General features: G+C 37.4%; 1 protein-coding gene and 1 long non-coding RNA gene across 3 annotated transcripts in view; one reads left to right on the top strand and one right to left on the bottom strand.

The window, feature by feature from the left end:
• The window catches only part of LOC117306356 (cAMP-specific 3',5'-cyclic phosphodiesterase 4C-like), a 47,274-nt gene extending 37,144 nt beyond the window's left edge, over nucleotides 1-10,130 (top strand). For both annotated transcript variants that reach the window (XM_033790960.1, XM_033790961.1), the window contains exons 7-14: nucleotides 1,159-1,418; nucleotides 1,861-1,959; nucleotides 2,868-3,032; nucleotides 5,024-5,123; nucleotides 6,001-6,155; nucleotides 7,239-7,361; nucleotides 8,447-8,629; nucleotides 9,136-10,130. In XM_033790960.1, the coding sequence (XP_033646851.1) occupies nucleotides 1,159-1,418; nucleotides 1,861-1,959; nucleotides 2,868-3,032; nucleotides 5,024-5,123; nucleotides 6,001-6,155; nucleotides 7,239-7,361; nucleotides 8,447-8,629; nucleotides 9,136-9,522 (1,472 nt within the window). In that variant the 3' untranslated portion in view covers nucleotides 9,523-10,130. The remainder of the gene's footprint in view (nucleotides 1-1,158; nucleotides 1,419-1,860; nucleotides 1,960-2,867; nucleotides 3,033-5,023; nucleotides 5,124-6,000; nucleotides 6,156-7,238; nucleotides 7,362-8,446; nucleotides 8,630-9,135) is intronic.
• On the bottom strand, nucleotides 8,482-9,123 carry LOC117306358. The gene is made up of 2 exons (XR_004520929.1): nucleotides 9,037-9,123; nucleotides 8,482-8,557 (listed from the first exon to the last, which is right to left on the bottom strand). It is a non-coding gene; the product is annotated as an uncharacterized LOC117306358 (long non-coding RNA).
• Nucleotides 10,131-18,387: the final 8,257 nt, after the last annotated feature.

Here is an 18,387-nt window from a genome sequence, read left to right as displayed (position 1 = left end):
ACGAGGCAACTTGGTGGTAACCAACTACAGTGTATGTTACAGAACCACTTTGGTAGCACATGAGTTATTTTTCAATCAATGTCTTACTATCTTCATGAAAATTATAAGACATTGAAATGTGAATGCTTTTTCTTCTTTGGGATTGCTTCAAACTGGTTGCCAGTAAATTGCCTCATGTGACATGGGCCTTACACTGATGTTTGATGAGCACTGTGTACCCGATGCCTGTGGGAAAAGTAATCCAATGCATACTACTACTCGGGTGGCATTTGAACCACAGACCCTGCACTCTAGACCACTTGACCCCAATGCAAATATTAAATTGATTACGTTACCCGCTGCTAATTGAAGGATTCAAACTGACCTCTAGTCACTGGACACCCTTGGTTGTCTAGTGGTTACAGGCATGTGAGATTTTCTCTTTTAAGCTGATTTCCTCTTTTGGGGTTTTGATTCCTCTCTTTTTCTTCACTTTCTGTGTACAAAAGAATAGGAATAATATCTTTCCCTCTTTTTTCTTGCCTGGTTTTCTCTTTTCCTCTTCTTTAATGGATAGTTTCTCACATGCCTGTGGTAAAGACATCAGGGCCCAATTTCATAGAGCTGCTAAGCACAAAAAATTGCTTAGCATGAAATTTCTTCCTTGATAAAAACAGGATTGCCAACCAAATTTTCATGTGATTCTCAGGATAAGCAAACGACAGCTAAATACCAGTAACAAGCAATAGGCAACAAATGGAAATATGGTTGGTAATCCTGTTTTTATGAAGAAAGAAATTTTCATGCTAAGCAAATTTTCTTGCTGAGCAGCTCTATGAAATTGAAGTAGACACCAGGACCACTGAGATATAACTTTGACTAGTCTTTAGTAGTTGTAACTGGCATGTGGCCAGCGGACCAGTAGGGTCTGAAATTGAGATCTGAACTTTAAAAAGACTTTCCTTATTGATGAGATTTAGACCAGTAACCCCAGTACCCCCTAGAGTTCTAGAATTCAAGCAGCATGAGGGGTGTGGGTCTTAATCCCACCAGAGAAGTAGGTCCATCAATTTGGGGGGGGGGGGGTTTCAGCAGGACTCAGGAAAACACGGAGTATACGTTGCTTATCATTTTTAATGTAGTTTATCTTGACCTAAATTGTTCCTTTTTTCTCTTCAGACAAACACACGGATATTGACATGCCCGTCCAACCACCACGAGATGCCCCGTCACCCTCTCCAATCCCAAAGAATGCCCCGTCAAGAGTCGACAGTAAAGGGTCTACGACAACAACCTCAGGACCGCTGTCTGCACGACGGAGCAACGACGCAGTCACCAAAATCAAAGGCATTCAAAAGTTGAAGCACCACAACAGCTTGTCGCAGGATGTTGTGTCACGGTACGGCGTCTCATACGAAAAAGAAGAAGATATGGAGAAGGTAGAACATATTTTTTTGAAGTTTTAGAACAATAAATGTAATAAAACTTCATGATGTTTCATTCATCTCTTCATCAAGTCAAATGTTATTGTTATTTACACACATGGGTGTTAGTTTTTCACTAAAATACTAAGTGCTCTGTGACGGATTTCACAAAGAGTTAAGACTAGTCTTATCTAGAGTTAGGACAAGTTATACTATACTTTAGGACTAGCCTTGAGTTTTTAATATCTCCTAGGACTAGTCCTAAGTTAGGACTAGTCCTAACTCTGTGAAATCGACCCCTGATGTCATTTAGCTTTTGAGAAGGACTCAGCTAGGGTCAAAATGTGATTTACTCCTTAACCACTAGTAAGCTCTGTTTCAATATTTCTCAGAACCGAAAGATGATCTGTAAAACTAAACATTTGCTGACATTTTTTTTTCTCTATTGTTTATTTAGGAGATGGAGAATCTTGATAGATGGGGATTTGATGCTTTCAGGGTTGATGCCCTCACGAATCACAGACCTCTCACAGCAGTCACATTCACAGTCCTGCAGGTAAGCAACTTCACCCTACAAAAGGCCACGACTAAGGGGATGTGTGTTGAACACATGAGTGTGGTTAGTGGGTGGTCATCTTTGTGGAAAAATACTCCTTTGACACTAGGGTTTCATTGGGGGTCGAGTTGGAAACAGGATTATAACAAAGAATTCATAGTGGGTAATACTGAGGGCTTCAAAGACTATAATTTAGTGTCTACACGTAAAGGAACATTACAGAATTGGTTTTGCTAAAAAAGAAGTTGCTGGCAGTGTAAGCACTTTATGTAATCCACCATATACTTGAACTGACAAACCTGTAGAAGTATGAGATCGGTCGGCCATCTGGGTCACAAGAGAACAGTGAAAAACAATTACAAATTTTGCATTGCATCGATGCCAAAACAGAAATTAATAAAACGCTCACTGAGCGATAAACTCCAAATGCGAAAGTAGATTATTTATTTCTCATCAAATATGAAATTACAGGCTGAAATATTTCAAGGTATGTTTTATACTATCATCATCATTAGGACTGTGTAAGTTTTATGTAAATCTGTGATCTTCACGATTTTTGTTTCTTACCAATTCTGTAACGTTCCTTTAAGCAATGGGTATTTTAAAAGCACTGTACTCACGATTCCAACCCATGACCTTTGCATTGGTAGAGCAAGTGTTTTACCACTATACCACCGAGCTAGCCTGATGGCTAGAGGCAGTTTGAATTCTTAGATTCATGCGTAATATGGAAATGTTTTTTTTTTTTTTTTACCAAATGGAGAGGTTTTACACGACTCGTCTGATAAGATCAATCTAGCCAGGGGAATAAGTGATACTTATCTGTACAGACTTGAAGTGTTCTAATCGCTGTCATAGATTAAGAATGTGAGCCGGTGATATCTATGTAAATATTTTATTTTTTGTAGGAAAGAGGATTATTAAAGACGTTTCAGATTCCTCACAAGACGCTAATCACATACATGATGATATTAGAGGATAACTACAATAAAGATGTCAAGTATCACAACCAGATCCATGCTGCAGACGTGGTCCAGTCTACCAACTATTTACTTTCAGCACCAGCACTTGAGGTGGGTTACCAGACCATTGCATAGGGCAGCCATCTTGTTTATCTCCAACTCTATTATCAATGTTAACCACAACAAGGCTGGAAGGTTAAAATAGTCTAGCCCCTTGTGGTTGTGTGAAAATCAATATTCATTATTTAGATTGCACACAGGGTACATGACAAAGACAGGGCAGCATGATAAACGTTTTTAAAAATTCTTCCAAAAAAAGTTTCCTCAAAAAGTGTGAAATCTGCCTGCCGCATGTTCACAGATTTCAAAACTAAGTCAGTTCAAGTCGTTTATTTTCAACCCCAGTAAAAACCTTGAGTGTAAACAGTTCTGACAAACTGATCTACTATTAATAATGATACAGTGCACTTAAACTAGATACAAGATTGAAAATGGTTGCACTTCTTGACAGGCACATTTTCTATCCTTTAAACTTGTATCTTCTTGTGGGAGAAAGTACTCAATTTGGCAGCAGGTCAACATGTGGCTAGAGAACTGTATTTGTACACTTACTGATGAATTTTCTGTATTTGTTATTTCTTTATTTATTTATTGTTTCTTTTTACTCAACATTAATTGGTTCTGGCAAACTAATAAACTATTAAGTATGATGGAGTACTCTAATGTTAGCTACAAGATTGTAATTTGTCGCGTTTAATGGCAGACAACTTTTTTCGCGAATTTTATCTCCTTATGGGAGAAAGTTCTCAATTTGGCACTAAACCAACTGGTGGGTGAAAGAACAGTTTTTTGTACAATTACTGTTGATTTTTTTCTGTATTTTTGTTCTGTTTTTAGTTTTTTAGTTTTTTGTTTTTTAGACAATGTCATTAGCTTAGGCTCCTGATTGTTCAACTTAACAATTTGCAACATGTTTTTGTTTTATCCCTCCGGTTCATTACAACATTAATGTGAGCATTGGGATGAATAAGTAATCAGACTAAACAAGTTTTGTTTTATATTTCAAACCGAAAGGGTATAAACAGGAACAAATAATGTAATTTTGTTTACAAAATGTCATATATATTTACAATGTTGACCATTTCAACATGATGTTTGAGAACCTGTACTTTTTCTAACCAAAGTTCATAGGACCTCGATCTAGTGAAATATGAGAGCATCATAAAACTGAGTTTGACCTTGAAAGCCCCTCCTAAAAGGAATTTAGTGAGGGAGCTAAAAGGCTTCAAGTGTACTGGTGTACTTTGACATTCACAGTGTAACTCCACGCTGTCTGTATGCAAGAGTTCTTACATCTGGGCCAAGTATACTTACACACCCAGCCATGCGTTTCCGCTTCCGTGTCTGCGCTGGATTTGCGTGGTCCATTTACATCGAGACAAGATTAAGAAGGGTTAATGGATTCCATAATGTTGGGCCAAGGCTTATTAGAACACTGCCCCCTTAAAGACAGTTAAAACCATACCCAATTGTTGAAAAGAGTCTTGTGAATCAAAAGCACCAGGTTTTGTTTTAAATTGTAGGGGGCTCTGTCATGTGTGGCAATTAACATGCAACCAGTTCAATTCCTCTAAAAAGGAAGGGGACAAAACTTGGATTTTCACTAAAAAAAAATTAAAGCCAATGGACACTTTCGGTAAACAGTATTGTCCAAGGCCCACACTTCGTGTATCACAACTTATATATAAAATAACAAACCTGTGAAAATTTAGGCTCAATCTGTCATCGGAGTCGGGAGAAAATAACGGGAAAACCCACCCTTGTATCCGCACGTTTCGCCGTGTCATGACATATGTTTTCTCGATATCGAGAATTGATGTTGTTTTACCGTTTTCTCAAAAAGTAAAGCACTTCATGGAATAATATTTCAAGAGAAGTCTTTCACCACTACCTTCTGTAAACCCTATAAGTTATTTTTTAAATCTGTGAACTTTTTTTTTTCCTGTAGCGAAAGGGTCCAATGGCTTTAACAAGAAGCTTATTGAGTATGAAACTCTGATATTTTACCAAGTTTGTTTTCTCTGTGTTTTTTTTTCTTACAGAATGTATTCACAGATATTGAGACTCTTGCAGCGTTATATGCTGCAGCAATACACGATGTAAGGCACCCTGGTCTGAACAACCAGTTCCTCATTGCCTCAAGTAAGTTGGTATTGATTTTATTGATTGTTTAACCAAATATGGAATGAATGGTTGTTTGATTTATTGATTTGATTGATTGATTGATTAATTAAATAACTGATTGGTTGATTTTGTTAAACTAGTTCCTCATTGCCTCAAGTAAGTTGGTATTGATTTTATTCATTGTTTAACCAAATATGGAATGAATGGTTGTTTGTTTTATGCATTTGATTGATTGATCAATTGAATAACTGATTGATCGATTTTGTTACATAGTTTTACATCTCCAAACAGTTACAGCAGGTTTCGACTACATTTGTTACAATAAATTGATTTAATGTTCTCTACTTGCATAATGTACTTTTTACTTACTTGCTAAACTCATTTCAAACAATAAATAAAATTCCATGAAACTGTGGTATGAGCACCATTGAGTACAATGAGTTTTGAGCACCACTCCATTAATTTAAAAGGAGTGAAAAACAACTTGTTTTGTCCGCCATACCACTCTTGCAAAGAGCCATATGGCGGACAACTCTTTTTAGGGTGAAAGACGGGTACTTTCATCTCGAGTTAAAGTGAAGTTGGTTCAAATTTCACTCAAAGAGAGCGACACAGATTGACTTTCACTCTCAACAGAGCGAAACTGACACCACTCAGACAAGAGAGTGAACTTTTCACGATTTTACATTAAGAGAGCAGTGAGTACCAGTCGCAGCAATGGTAACTGTATGGTGTTCTTGTTAGCAAGTTTTTTGTGCTTGCAGGCTTTATGAAATTGGGCACTGATCTTAAGATGAATCTTAATGCTTAGTGATCAACCGCTGTTCATCTGCTACAGATCTCAAACCTCAAAAATACTTAACTTGTATATTTTTGTTGTCACTTCTTTCTGAAGGTTCTGAGCTAGCAATTCTGTACAATGATGAGTCAGTATTAGAGAACCACTCTGTGGCTGTAGCCTTCAAATTACTGCAGCTGGAAAACTGTAACCTGTTTGAAACACTGACCAAGAAGCAGCTGCAACAGCTCAGGCGAATGGTGATTGATATGGTGAGTTATACGCGCTTTTAACACAACCAATAGAGGGAGCCCTTATTTAACTCAGTTCAAATAAAAAGTTGCACCCCTCTACTTATGCAGATCTCAATTGTAAACTGTGGTGTGATTAGTGTGGCTACACAGCAGTTACAGGTTGTATGGCTTCTTACTGGCACCCCTGAACAAAGACATTGACAAATTTGGGAGAAGTAGGATTTGAAACTTTGCATGGTGGAAATACAATAAGGAAAGCTGTCTCCAGAAGATGATCAGAGCATACTGATCGAAACATCGAGTTGAAACCAACGGTTCTTCTCAGAACCACCCCAACTCGATAGAGATAGTCACTGCATGGCGTTACCGCAAACCTTTCCTAAATAGGGAGACTTCCAACATAGGGCTAGATAGATCGGTTTTGGTCTAGTGCTGGTATCCCAGGGTATTATGTCAGGGGAAATTAACATGGGCTGTAGGGGGATTATTAAATAGAGGGCGCTATCAGAAGACGTTTGTACACAGTTCGCCATATGGGGGGACAGAATCTCCAAAAAGACAAAATCTCCTGCCACATCGATACATTAATCCAGGGCCCAATTTCACAGAGCTGCTAAGCACAAAAACTTGCTTAGCATGAAATTTTCTTCCTTGATAAAACAGTATTACCAACCAAATTTCCATTTGTACCGTATTGCTTGTTACTGGTATCATGCTAAGCAAATTTTTGTGCTTAGCAGCTGTATGAAATTGGCCCCAGGAGTTGCAAGTCTCACTCCTGTGGAGTATCTTCGTTCAACCCAAAAGTTCTTTAAAATTAACTCAGTCAGTTTCCCTTGTGGTTTATGACTTATTTTAGTTCAGCGTTAAACATTTATTTCTATATGCAAGATGTACCAAATGTAGTTGACAAGAAGATAACAGTTCTATAAATTATGTAAACTAAAAACAAGATTGATAAAAATACACAATAATTGAAGACAAGAAACTTCATAGCATTTTTTCCAATTTATTATTCTTGAAACCTCATTTCTTTTCTGTACATAACTTTCCGTTGCTATTTTAAAAAGTTGTGTTTTTTTTTCCCCTGTATATTCTCAGGTGTTAGCAACAGACATGTCCAAGCACATGAGCTTACTAGCCGATCTGAAGACAATGGTAGAGTCCAAGAAGGTTGCTGGATCAGGGGTGCTCCTCCTAGACAACTACAACGACAGAATGATGGTAAATAAGTTTTCTACGCCCACTCGTAAGATGTGGTCTCAATTTCATGCATAGGAAGAAAACAATTTAAAAAATATTTCAAAAAATCTACTCCACGGTTATTAGAATAAAAAGCAAGACAGGTTCTCAGAAGAACCTAGTTCTACCCAGCAAGAAGATGTAAACATTGTGTTACTGCATACCAAATATACAGAGACATTTTGTTCAGAAAATTCCTGCTTAGAAAAATAAGCAGAGCATCAGTCACTATCAGTATACACGTTTTTTTGGTAAGCAAAAATATTTTGTGCTTTGCTAATAGACCTTTCCCATGAAATATGTAAATTGCATATAGCGCGTGCGCACTAACGTTTTGGTTGGCAAAATGAGGGAGATCCCGCTGTTTTGTACACGGCTTATGGCTGCGTGACGCAGACGCGATTGCGCGTCTGTTTAGTGCACATCTCTATGGCGTTTGCCAACCAATAGGGTCTGTACGCATGCGTGAATGTTATTAGCACAATTCTTGGGAAGGGTCCATTCTCATTTGGAAACAAACATCGTTTTGCTTTGCACTTATGGCCTTCTATAGTTTTCTAGCCTTGATTGGCAAACTCAGACCAAGACCTTGCGATGGAAAGCTCAAGAGACTTGGAAGTGTCGTGGCCTAGCGATTAAGAGCACTGAATTCAAACTTTGGGGTTTCTGATCAGCAGAGTGTGGGTTCAAATCCCCAGCCGTGACACTTGTGTCCGTAAGCAAGACACTTAACCATTGCTTCGTCCTTCGGATGGGACGTAAAGTCGTTGGTCCCATGCGTTGTGTAACTCATGTTAAAGAACCCAGTGCACTTTTGGAAAAAGAGAAGGGGTTCGCCCCGGTGTTCCTGGCAGTAGCTACTATATGCGCCGTAGCACCTTGTAAACCATTATAAGGTGCTAAATAATTGGGTCTCAAAATTCATCAATGCAATTACCTATCTTTCTGAAAGTTTGTATTATACTCAGCGCCTTGAGTACCTGGTTTGGTAGATACGTGCGCTATATAAGACTTTGATATTATTATTGCTATTACTCATCTTTTCCTGTCCCATTGATCTCTCCTAGGTTTTGAATAACTTGGTCCACTGCGCTGATCTTGGTAATCCAACCAAGCCACTGCACATCTATCGCAAGTGGACGGAGCGTGTGATGGAAGAGTTCTTCCTACAGGGTGATCTAGAGAGACAGAAAGGAATGGAAGTCAGTCCCATGATGGACCGGTATAATGCATCCATCGAAAAGTCACAGGTATGTCCAATGGAAATGGTGCTGTTCTGGGAGTTTGTTCAGGAGTGGGTTTGGGGCATTTATTGATACTTTGTTTGGTGGGGGCAGGGCTCAAATTTGGGGGAAATAGATGTTTTCTGGATGAGAAATTGTTAGCAAGTCCAGAATCATTATGCAAAAAAGTCCTGATTCCGGACAACATGCATTTAAAACTTAAAACTTTATTTGAACATTAGTCTAAAACATTTAAGAGGAGATTTACTTTGTCAACATTTTAACATAATTTGTTTCTGTTCAAGATGTTGCACAGTGTGGTATATTGTTTTGTAATTCAATTACAACCAGCTGGATTTGTTTGGTCATAAGTTTACTGGCCTGCCACAAAAACCAGCAGTCTAGTATAAATGTTGAGCCTTACTGAGCCTTACCATGTGTTATTTGTTCCTTTTCTTTTTGAAAACCATGCTTTGTGTCTTCTTGATTTACTAATGTATAAAGTTTTTTTCTGTTTGTATCTCCATCAACAGGTTGGTTTCATTGACTACATCGTGCATCCGTTGTGGGAGACGTGGGCGGATCTTGTCTACCCAGACGCCCAGGAGCTCCTAGATCTTCTGGAAGAGAACCGTGACTGGTATAGCAGCCAGATCCGCAACAGCCCTACCCCGACGTCTGAAGACGATACAATCAAAGAGGCAGACGATGACGAGAAGTTTCAATTTGAGATGTCTCCGGTGGAGCATCAGGATGTGACAAGTATAAACTCTGGCGACACGCCCGTGCCAAACGAAACCAAGACTGTGGTCAAGTCGAACTCTAAGGAATTCTCACATCCGGATGTCGTCAAAACGGAAGACCTGGAGAACAAGTTTGCAAAGTTGAAAGAAAAGTCTTCAAAGGAGACGGATTTATAATAGACTGAGGGAATTCACTCTCATGATCTGTATATGCCAGTGCATTTATTTATATTAGCGATTAAACCTGAAGAAAGCCAGCCACCTAGGATATTATGGAGTCAATGAGATTTTAACTCTACCACTGTTTCGTGTTCACCTAGTTTTACTGAAGCCACAATGGGAAAAGTGTAGGGGAATTTTGAGCTCTACTGCTGTTTCATGTACACCTATTTAAGCCACAGTAGAAACTTTGACATGTTTTACCCTCCAGGATGTTATAGTTCCACTGCTGTTTCATGTATCGGATGTTTTATTAAATTACCGGAGTTGCTGATTCTTTGGCATCAAACAGCATGGAATCTTTGAACCAGAGTCGTCAACAATGCACAATCATCATATTTTTGAGCAAATGATTTGCCTTTATCCCTGCTGCATGCCATCACAATTCAGGCCGCTGAGACGTTGCCCCCTCCTCATCCCCCACCCAACAGAATGTAACGGACAAGCGAAGCACCAGAGCTACAGTTTTAATTATCAACTCGGTTGTATGTGCTAGAGGATGAATCTTATTTACAACTGATGCATGGAGGAGTAGCAGGGCCTGTAACTCTATGTACATACCTTACAGACAGCCGTTTCCTACTCGCCGTTGGACTATATTTTCTTTACTCCTTTTGCTGGTGAAGTCTGTAGACTTAGTTGGCTTAACATCCATCAAGGCATCGCATCACCTGATGATAGGGAATTTATCTTCAGCATCTGTTGAAAAACCAAGCTGTTTTTTTTTATTAAGGTTCCTTCTTGTTTGGAAAAAAACCAAGAGTGTTTAAGATGTTCGGTAAGAAAAAGGGACTGATCTGTATAACTCTATTTTACGATTTCTTTGATTCACTTTTGTGGCTTAATTTATACAATTGCTGCTTTGGTATTGTTTTGGTATAAAGTTTTTGTAATCATTGCTTTTTATGGTATAGAATACGTTGCTATCACATGGATAATGACAAATCATGGCTGAGCAAGAGGCCATGTTTGACGTTGCTATGGTGAAAACCTGGAATAGACGTGTGTAATTTTACTGCTGCTTTGTTTTGTTCCCTGGCGTCTTAGTACAAATTGACTGATCACCATTGAGATAGCCAGCGTGTTATTGTTGATGTTAAGCAAGCGTTAATACAACAAGGTGTGTTTGCTGTTTGTTTGAGGCTCTGCATGGTGGATAGTAGTTCTTTCTGGTACAAAGTGTAGTATATACCCCTTTGGGAAGAAGTGTTGTTGCTTAAATCCAACTTGTTCTTTTCAGAACCAACACATTTTTCCCAGAAGAAATTAACTACTGTAGCCATACGAACGTCTTGTTTTGGTGTTGCTTTTTTATGATTGAAGACAAACACGCATGGTTTGGACGCAAGGGTTCAAGGCAATAATGGTGACCAGGCCAATGTGTTATAGTGACAATTATTCTTACAATTTGATGTGTTTTTTGTGTTTCAACTGCTGTTTGGAAAAAAAGTGTTTGTGGCTTAATTTATAAACAACTGCAAAAATATGATGCATTCTGTAAAACGATAATTGCAAAGCTTCCCCCCCCCCTAAAATAAATTAAGAACACCTATCCTTGAGGAGAAATTTTCGTCTTACCTTTTATACTTAGAGAATAATTAATTTATAATACAGCCTGGAGGCCATGTAGGATAATGAATATAATTTAATGATATAGTTCACCAGAACCACATGAAGGACTTAGTAATAAATAGTTAAAAGGAGTCGTAAGGAACAGAGGAATGATTGAAAGTAGTTAACAAATTGTGATAAATAAAACATAGAGTTCAGGCCTGTATTCAAAATAGAAAACAATTTAATACGCACTAGGGGTTTATGTAATATTTTGGGAAAGTCAAGGTATTGTTTATACGCAATAAACACACATTCATCGATGATGTAAATGATTTTGAGTTAAAAGCAAAGGGGGAAAAATATTGTTTCATTTTTCTGTCAATAGAGGACAGCCATTCTAGAAGGAGCCATATTGGTGAAATTCATCAAAATCCTTCACCCAACTCCCAAACTGTGTGATTATGATCATTACATACTTGCCCCTGTAATGAAGCTTTTATTTGGCTTGGATGTGTCGTATTGAGTTCATTAAAATAGGGTAAGAACCCAGGGAGAGATAATTATGTAATTTCAGGCTTTAAAAAAAAAGAAAAATTGTCAAAGGGGACTTCCGCCAAACTATTCTCAGGAAGTTTGAGGTGATTGTTTCAACTTTACTCAAAGGGTTTTCAGGTCACTCTAAGTAGTGTTGAATAATTTCTAAATTGAGGGTAATTAAACAAATATAACCAAGACCTACACATAGAACTGTTGCAGAAAAAATGTGAAATTTGTTGTTGGTGACAAAAAATCTTTTCAGAAAAAGTTTTCACATGAGTTTGTTAACATCCAGGAAGTTTTAACGATGTGGTCTCTTGTCCCTAGAGTGTTTAGCCTGACTTTTAACACACTCCCTAAAGCTCATAGTTGGGATTGGGTGGTCCATCAAAACCAAATTTCAAACATTTTCTGCATTTTCAACATGAGCTTGAAATACTTTAGTTCTCATTTCCAAATAATCTTGAAACTAAAGTTTTGGAGTACAGTGTGTGTAAATCAGTCCGAACTGTGAAGCGTAGATTTGAAACAAGTTATGCAAGTTATTTATAAGTCCGACCCAGTGTCAGGTATGTACATTAAAGGCAGATTTTGTCTTCTCAGAGTATCATTCTAAGTATGTATGGTACCCCGACTCAAATGTCAGATTGCAGTATGGTAACATTTATATACATCATGAGTTTGAAAAAAAAATAAGGCCGTGTCCGAATTGGCGAATTCGGCTACAGCTACGGCTAGATCAGCGCGTCTGTAAGTGTTGAAGGATAGGCAGACGCGCGCGCCCTAGCCGTAGCTGTAGCCAAAGTCGCCAATTCGGACACGGCCTGAGTGCATTTTCATCATATTAGGGGGTTCTCTTGAAGTGAAAGCAATTGAACAAGGACTCATGTTTTGTTGGAGAGTATTTCAGATTGAAATATTTCTCTGGTGGATTGGCACTTCTGAATAATCATTGAGCGTTCAGATTGAAGCTAGTAAATTGGTTTGATCTAGTTTAAAGTGGGTTATTTATGGCAAAATAAATAAAAATAAATACCAGGCCATCAGTGCTCCAGGTTGAACCAAGTTAAAGAAACCATATTTTTTTAGGTTTTGGCAATTTGTATGTCTCGGTCTCGGGCCTGAGGCAATGTTGGAAGTAGCACCTCCGACAGCAACTGTGGCTTCATCACTCCATAATGGTTGAAGCCTAGGATACCTATAGCAACACTCTTAGCCACAGCCACATCCACAGATTCAAACACAGGCCGTGTCCGAAACGACGACTTCGGCTACAGCTGTGCTAGATCAGCGCGTCTACCAGTGTTAAAGAATAGGCAGACGCGCGCGATCTAGCCGTAGCTGTAGCCGAAGTCGCCGTTTCGGACACGGCCACAGCCTTATAACCTTGTTCTTTATCATTGCAACTGACACCATGATAAAGCCAAAGCCCACAGTCAAACAGTCAGGTTGTTCTAATCCAATAAATAGAGCATTTCTGCGTTGAGTCGGGGTACCAGACGAGCCAGTGAGACTCCACGGAGTTCCCAAAAATTGTTCTTGTTAATAATGGAAATAATTCCTTGAAATATATAATATATATATTAAAAAACATAATGTATATATTGAATGTACAGATTAAAGTGGGTAGATTAATACATCTTTCCTCTAGAAGAGTTGGAGTATAAAACAAAAATGTTTAAATTGTACATGATGTGAAAAAGAAGTTTTCATTTTTGTTTTTCTCCCATATGGGTAACTTAACTTTACCTCATAATATTGTTTGATAATTATTTTACATTAACATAAAGTTCACTTTTCTTAGGTGAATAAGTTATGGTTTAGAGATACATGTAGTGTAAGTAAATGGTTTTTTAATGGTATTTTTTTACTCTGATTCGGGATTGTCCCTTTAAAGGTTTGAAAACAAGTTGGGCCGAATTTTGTGTTCTTAGCGCCAGCAAGTTTGCTAAGCTCAGACAAGCCAAAAATGCAATGCTACTATAACACAGCTTGAGACTGGTTTCCCCATATTTATGTGCTTAGCAATCATGTTAAGCAGTCTAGATTGATAAGTCTGAAACTTGTTCAATAAGTTGATTTTATTTGAAATGCGATACACAAGATTTAAAAAACCAACACTTCTAGAAATGGATTGTATAGAAATGTACACCAGTGAAAGACTTTAGAAAACAATGATCCATGTATGTTTTAGTGCATGTTGAGTGCTGCACATTTTTTGCAGATGCAGTTGAAAGATTTCCACCTCAACCACTCAGATTATTTTCTTAAAGATTGAAGTCACTTATTTGACCGTGTTGACCGTGTAACCTCAAAAAATATTTACATTTTGCAATTTTACAAGCTGAACACCCCTCCCCCCTAAAACAAAAAGCACCCCACCCCTCGTGCTGATGCCAAATTGAGAGCTTTCATTTAAAGACAGTGGGGCACTATTGGTAATTGTCAAAGACCACTCTTCTCACTTGGTGTATATCAACATATGCATAAATTAACAAACCTGTGAAAATTTGAGTTCAATTGGTCTTCGGGGTTGCGAGATAACTATAAAAGAAAACACCATTGTCACACGAAGTTGTGTGCCTTTAGATGCTTGATTTCGAGACCTCAAATTCTAAACTTGAGGTCTCAAAATCAAATTCGTGGAAAATTATTTCTTTCTCAAAAACTACGTCACTTCAGAGGGAGCCGTTTCTCACAATGTTTTATACTATCAACCTCTACCCATTACTCGTCACCAAGTAAGGTTTTATGCTGATAATTATTTTGAGTAATTACCAATAGTGTCCTCTGCCTTTAACTGTTAGGTGAAGCCAAACAAATCTTGAGAACCTCTATGCATTTGTAATTATTTTGTGATTTTTTAAGACTGAGAAAGCTGTATTCCACAAGAAGTAAATTATGTGTAAATTTCTTCATCTTAGAGAGCGGTGAGAAGACGTACAAACAATTTTAGTTGATGTTCACACTATTGTTGCACAGTATTTTGAAGTCTTTAAAATGACAAACTTAACTTTGCAATATTTATCCCCTTTCTATAGCCTATTTGAGATTAATAATTTATTCCAATGGTTTATTTTAATTCAGAGGTTTTTCTCATGAGTGTAAAATAATTATATTATTTTTATGGTGTTCTGACGAAAAAAAGTACAGAGTGTTAGAATTGTCATTTTATTATCAATACTGAAGCCTATGTCAGTGAGTAACTGTGCCTAATGTCAAAGAACTGCTAAGCGGGAAATAATTGACTGCTAAGCAAACCTAGTCCTGAATCAGTTAAAAACAATAGACAATACAGAGTATTGGGATGGTAACTGGTTTTATAATAAGCTACAATTGTAGTGGCTTGGGAAATAATGATCTTCAGCTCGATATAATTGATCTTGGCCATGAAGCCACCACACTTGTAGGATGCATTGGGTATGCTCAAATCTGAAAATAGTTGTAGGGGCTTCTGACGAGGTCGGTTTGAAGAAACTTTGACCTTTTGACCTTTAAACTGACCTCACATGCTGCATTGTCAGTACGAGGTCTGCCATTAAGCTTATCTGCCATCTTGGAAGTCATGTTCCATGTCAAGACATATTTCGTTCACTGCACACACAATGATAGCGTACTGACTCCAGATCAGCTCAACCACTGAACTCAGATGATGTCAAGTCTAGTGCACATTTGAGTATTGCGCCACGCTCAAGCAAATGTTTGTTTCATTTACACATTAAAGCAATGCCATAAAAACCTGAAAGGCTTAAACATGTCTGATAAGGGCAAGACGTGCACTTTCTAGCTTGTTCTAAGCTGGCACTTTATTGGCTGGCGCTTTACTTGGCTGGCGCTTTACTGTTGATAATAAAATGATGCATTCGGTTAGTTCACTTTTAAAACATCATTTTAGTCACTTGTTAAAACTGATGCACGGAATACCCAACAATAAACGACTAATGTCGGTTTACCACACTGAATATCATTTGGTTTTCAACTTGTGTCATTTCATGGATCAACTGAAATTCTTGTAGAAGTAGTTAAAACAATTAATGCTAAATTTACTTAGCAGGGCTAAGAGGGGTCAGTCAGAAGTCACAATGCTGGTATTTGACAACTTGAAAATGATATAATGAAGCGGGTGGCCTGCAGTTAGCATTAAGAAAAACACCTATTATTATAATAAACCACTACAAAATTTGAGTTGTGATTTTTACTGGAAAAAATCGACAAGGGGGGTAGGCCTTAGTCCAGCCTTTTTGTCGAAATGTTGTCATTTTTTTATTTTTTATTTTATGCTCTAAAATGATGCAGTGGGCTCTTCTGATGCCTTTTTATAAAACTTGATCAAATAAATGAGCTATATTTAGGGAAATGTTGGTATTTGAAAAATAGGCAAAAAAATGAAAAAGAAGACAAATTTTACCTGAAAATGTTCACTAGGCTATAGCCTTGTGTACTTGTCAAGTTTTGCCTGAAAATGTTCACAAGGCTATAGTCTTGTGTACTTGTCAAATTTTGCGCCAAAATGTTCACAAGGCTTGTCAAATTTTGCACTTTTGCCTATAAACCTTCATAAGGCTATAGTCTTGTGTACTTGTCAAATTTTGCCTGAAAATGTTCGCAAGGCTTTGGTCTTGTGTACTATAGTCTTGTGTACTTGTCAAATTTTGCCTCAAAAGTATTGTGTACTTGTCAAATTTTGCCTGAAAATGTTCACAACGCTATAGTCTTGTCTGCTGGACAAGTTTTGCCTGAAAATGTTCGCAAGGCTTGTCAAATTTTGCACTTTTGCCTATAAATGTTCACAAGGCTATGAGTCTTGTGTACTTGTCAAGTTTTGCCTGAAAATGTTCGCAAGGCTTTGGTCTTGTGTACTATAGTCTTGTGTACTTGTCAAATTTTGCCTGAAAAGTATTGTGTACTAGTCAAATTTTGCGCTAAAATGTTCACAACGCTTTAGTCTTGTGTACTGGTCAACTTTTGCCTGAAAATGTTCGCAAGGCTTGTCAAATTTTGCACTTTTGCCTATAAATGTTCACTATATAGTCTTGTGTACTTGTCAAATTTTGCCTGAAAATGTTCACAAGGCTATCCTTGTGTACTTGTAAAATTTTGCGCTTTTGCCTGAAAATGTTCACAAGGCTATAGTCTTGTGTACTTGTCAAATTTTTTTACTAAAATGTTCACAAGGCTATATTCTTGTGTACTTGTCAAATTTTTCCTGAAAAGTATTGTGTACTAGTCAAATAAAATGTTCACAAGGCTTGTCAAATTTTGCGCTTTTGCCTATAAATGTTCACAAGGCTATAGTCTTGTGTACTTGTCACATTTTGCGCTTAAATGTTCACAAGGCTATAGTCTTGTGTACTTGTCAAATTTTGCGCCAAAATGTTCACAAGGCTATATTCTTGTGTACTTGTCAAATTTTGCGCCAAAATGTTCACAAGGCTATATTCTTGTGTACTTGTCAAATTTTGCACCAAAATGTTCACAAGGCTATAGTCTTGTGTACTTGTCAAATTTTTCCTGAAAAGTATTGTGTACTAGTCAAATTTTGTGCTAAAATGTTCACAACGCTATAGTCTTGTGTACTTGTAAAATTTAGCGCTTTTGCCTATAAATGTTCACAAGTTCTTGTGTACTTGTAAAATTTTGCCTGAAAATGTTCACAAGGATATAGTCTTGTGTACTTGTCAAATTTTGCCTGAAATTGTCACAAGGCTATATTCTTGTGTACTTGTCAAATTTTTCCTGAAAAGTATTGTGTACTAGTCAAATTAAATGTTCACAAGGCTTGTCAAATTTTGCGCTTTTGCCTGAAAATGTTTACAAGGCTATAGTCTTGTGCACTTGTCAAATTTTGCCTGAAAAGTATTGTGTACTAGTCAAATTTTGCGCTACAATGTTCACAACGCTAAAGTCTTGTGTACTTGTCAAATTTTGCCTGAAAATGTTCACAATGCTATAGTCTTGTGTACTTGTCAAATTTTGCCTGAAAATATTCATAAGGCTATATATAGTCTTGTGTACTTGTCAAATTTTGCGCCAAAATGTTCACAAGGCTATATTCTTGTGTACTTGTCAAATTTTTCCTGAAAAGTATTGTGTACTAGTCAAATAAAATGTTCACAAGGCTTGTCAAATTTTGCGCTTTTGCCTATAAATGTTCACAAGGCTATAGTCTTGTGTACTTGTCAAATTTTATCTGAAAATATTCATAAGGCTATAGTCTTGTGTACTTGTCAAATTTTGCCTGAAAATATTCATAAGGCTATAGTCTTGTGTACTATATTCTTGTGTACTTGTCAAATTTTGCGCCAAAATGTTCACAAGGCTATATTCTTGTGTACTTGTCAAATTTTTCCTGAAAAGTATTGTGTACTAGTCAAATTAAATGTTCACAAGGCTTGTCAAATTTTGCGCTTTTGCCTATAAATGTTCACAAGGCTATTATAGTCTTGTGTACTTGTACAATTTTGCCTGAAATTGTCACAAGGCCTTGTGTATTTGTAAAATTTTGCGCTTTTGCCTGAAAATGTTCACAAGGCTATAGTCTTGTGTACTTGTCAAATTTTGCGCCAAAATGTTCACAAGGCTTGTCAAATTTTGCACTTTTGCCTATAAACCTTCACAAGGCTATAGCCTTGTGTACTTGTCAAATTTTGCCTGAAAATGTTCGCAAGGATATAGTCTTGTGCACTTGTCAAACTTTGCCTGAAAATATTCATAAGGCTATAGTCTTGTGTA

Source organism: Asterias rubens, unplaced genomic scaffold (assembly GCF_902459465.1).
Source record: "Asterias rubens unplaced genomic scaffold, eAstRub1.3, whole genome shotgun sequence".
NCBI lineage: Eukaryota > Metazoa > Echinodermata > Asteroidea > Forcipulatida > Asteriidae > Asterias > Asterias rubens.
Note: the sequence above shows the minus strand (reverse complement) of the source record. Positions and strands in the feature narration are given on the sequence as shown.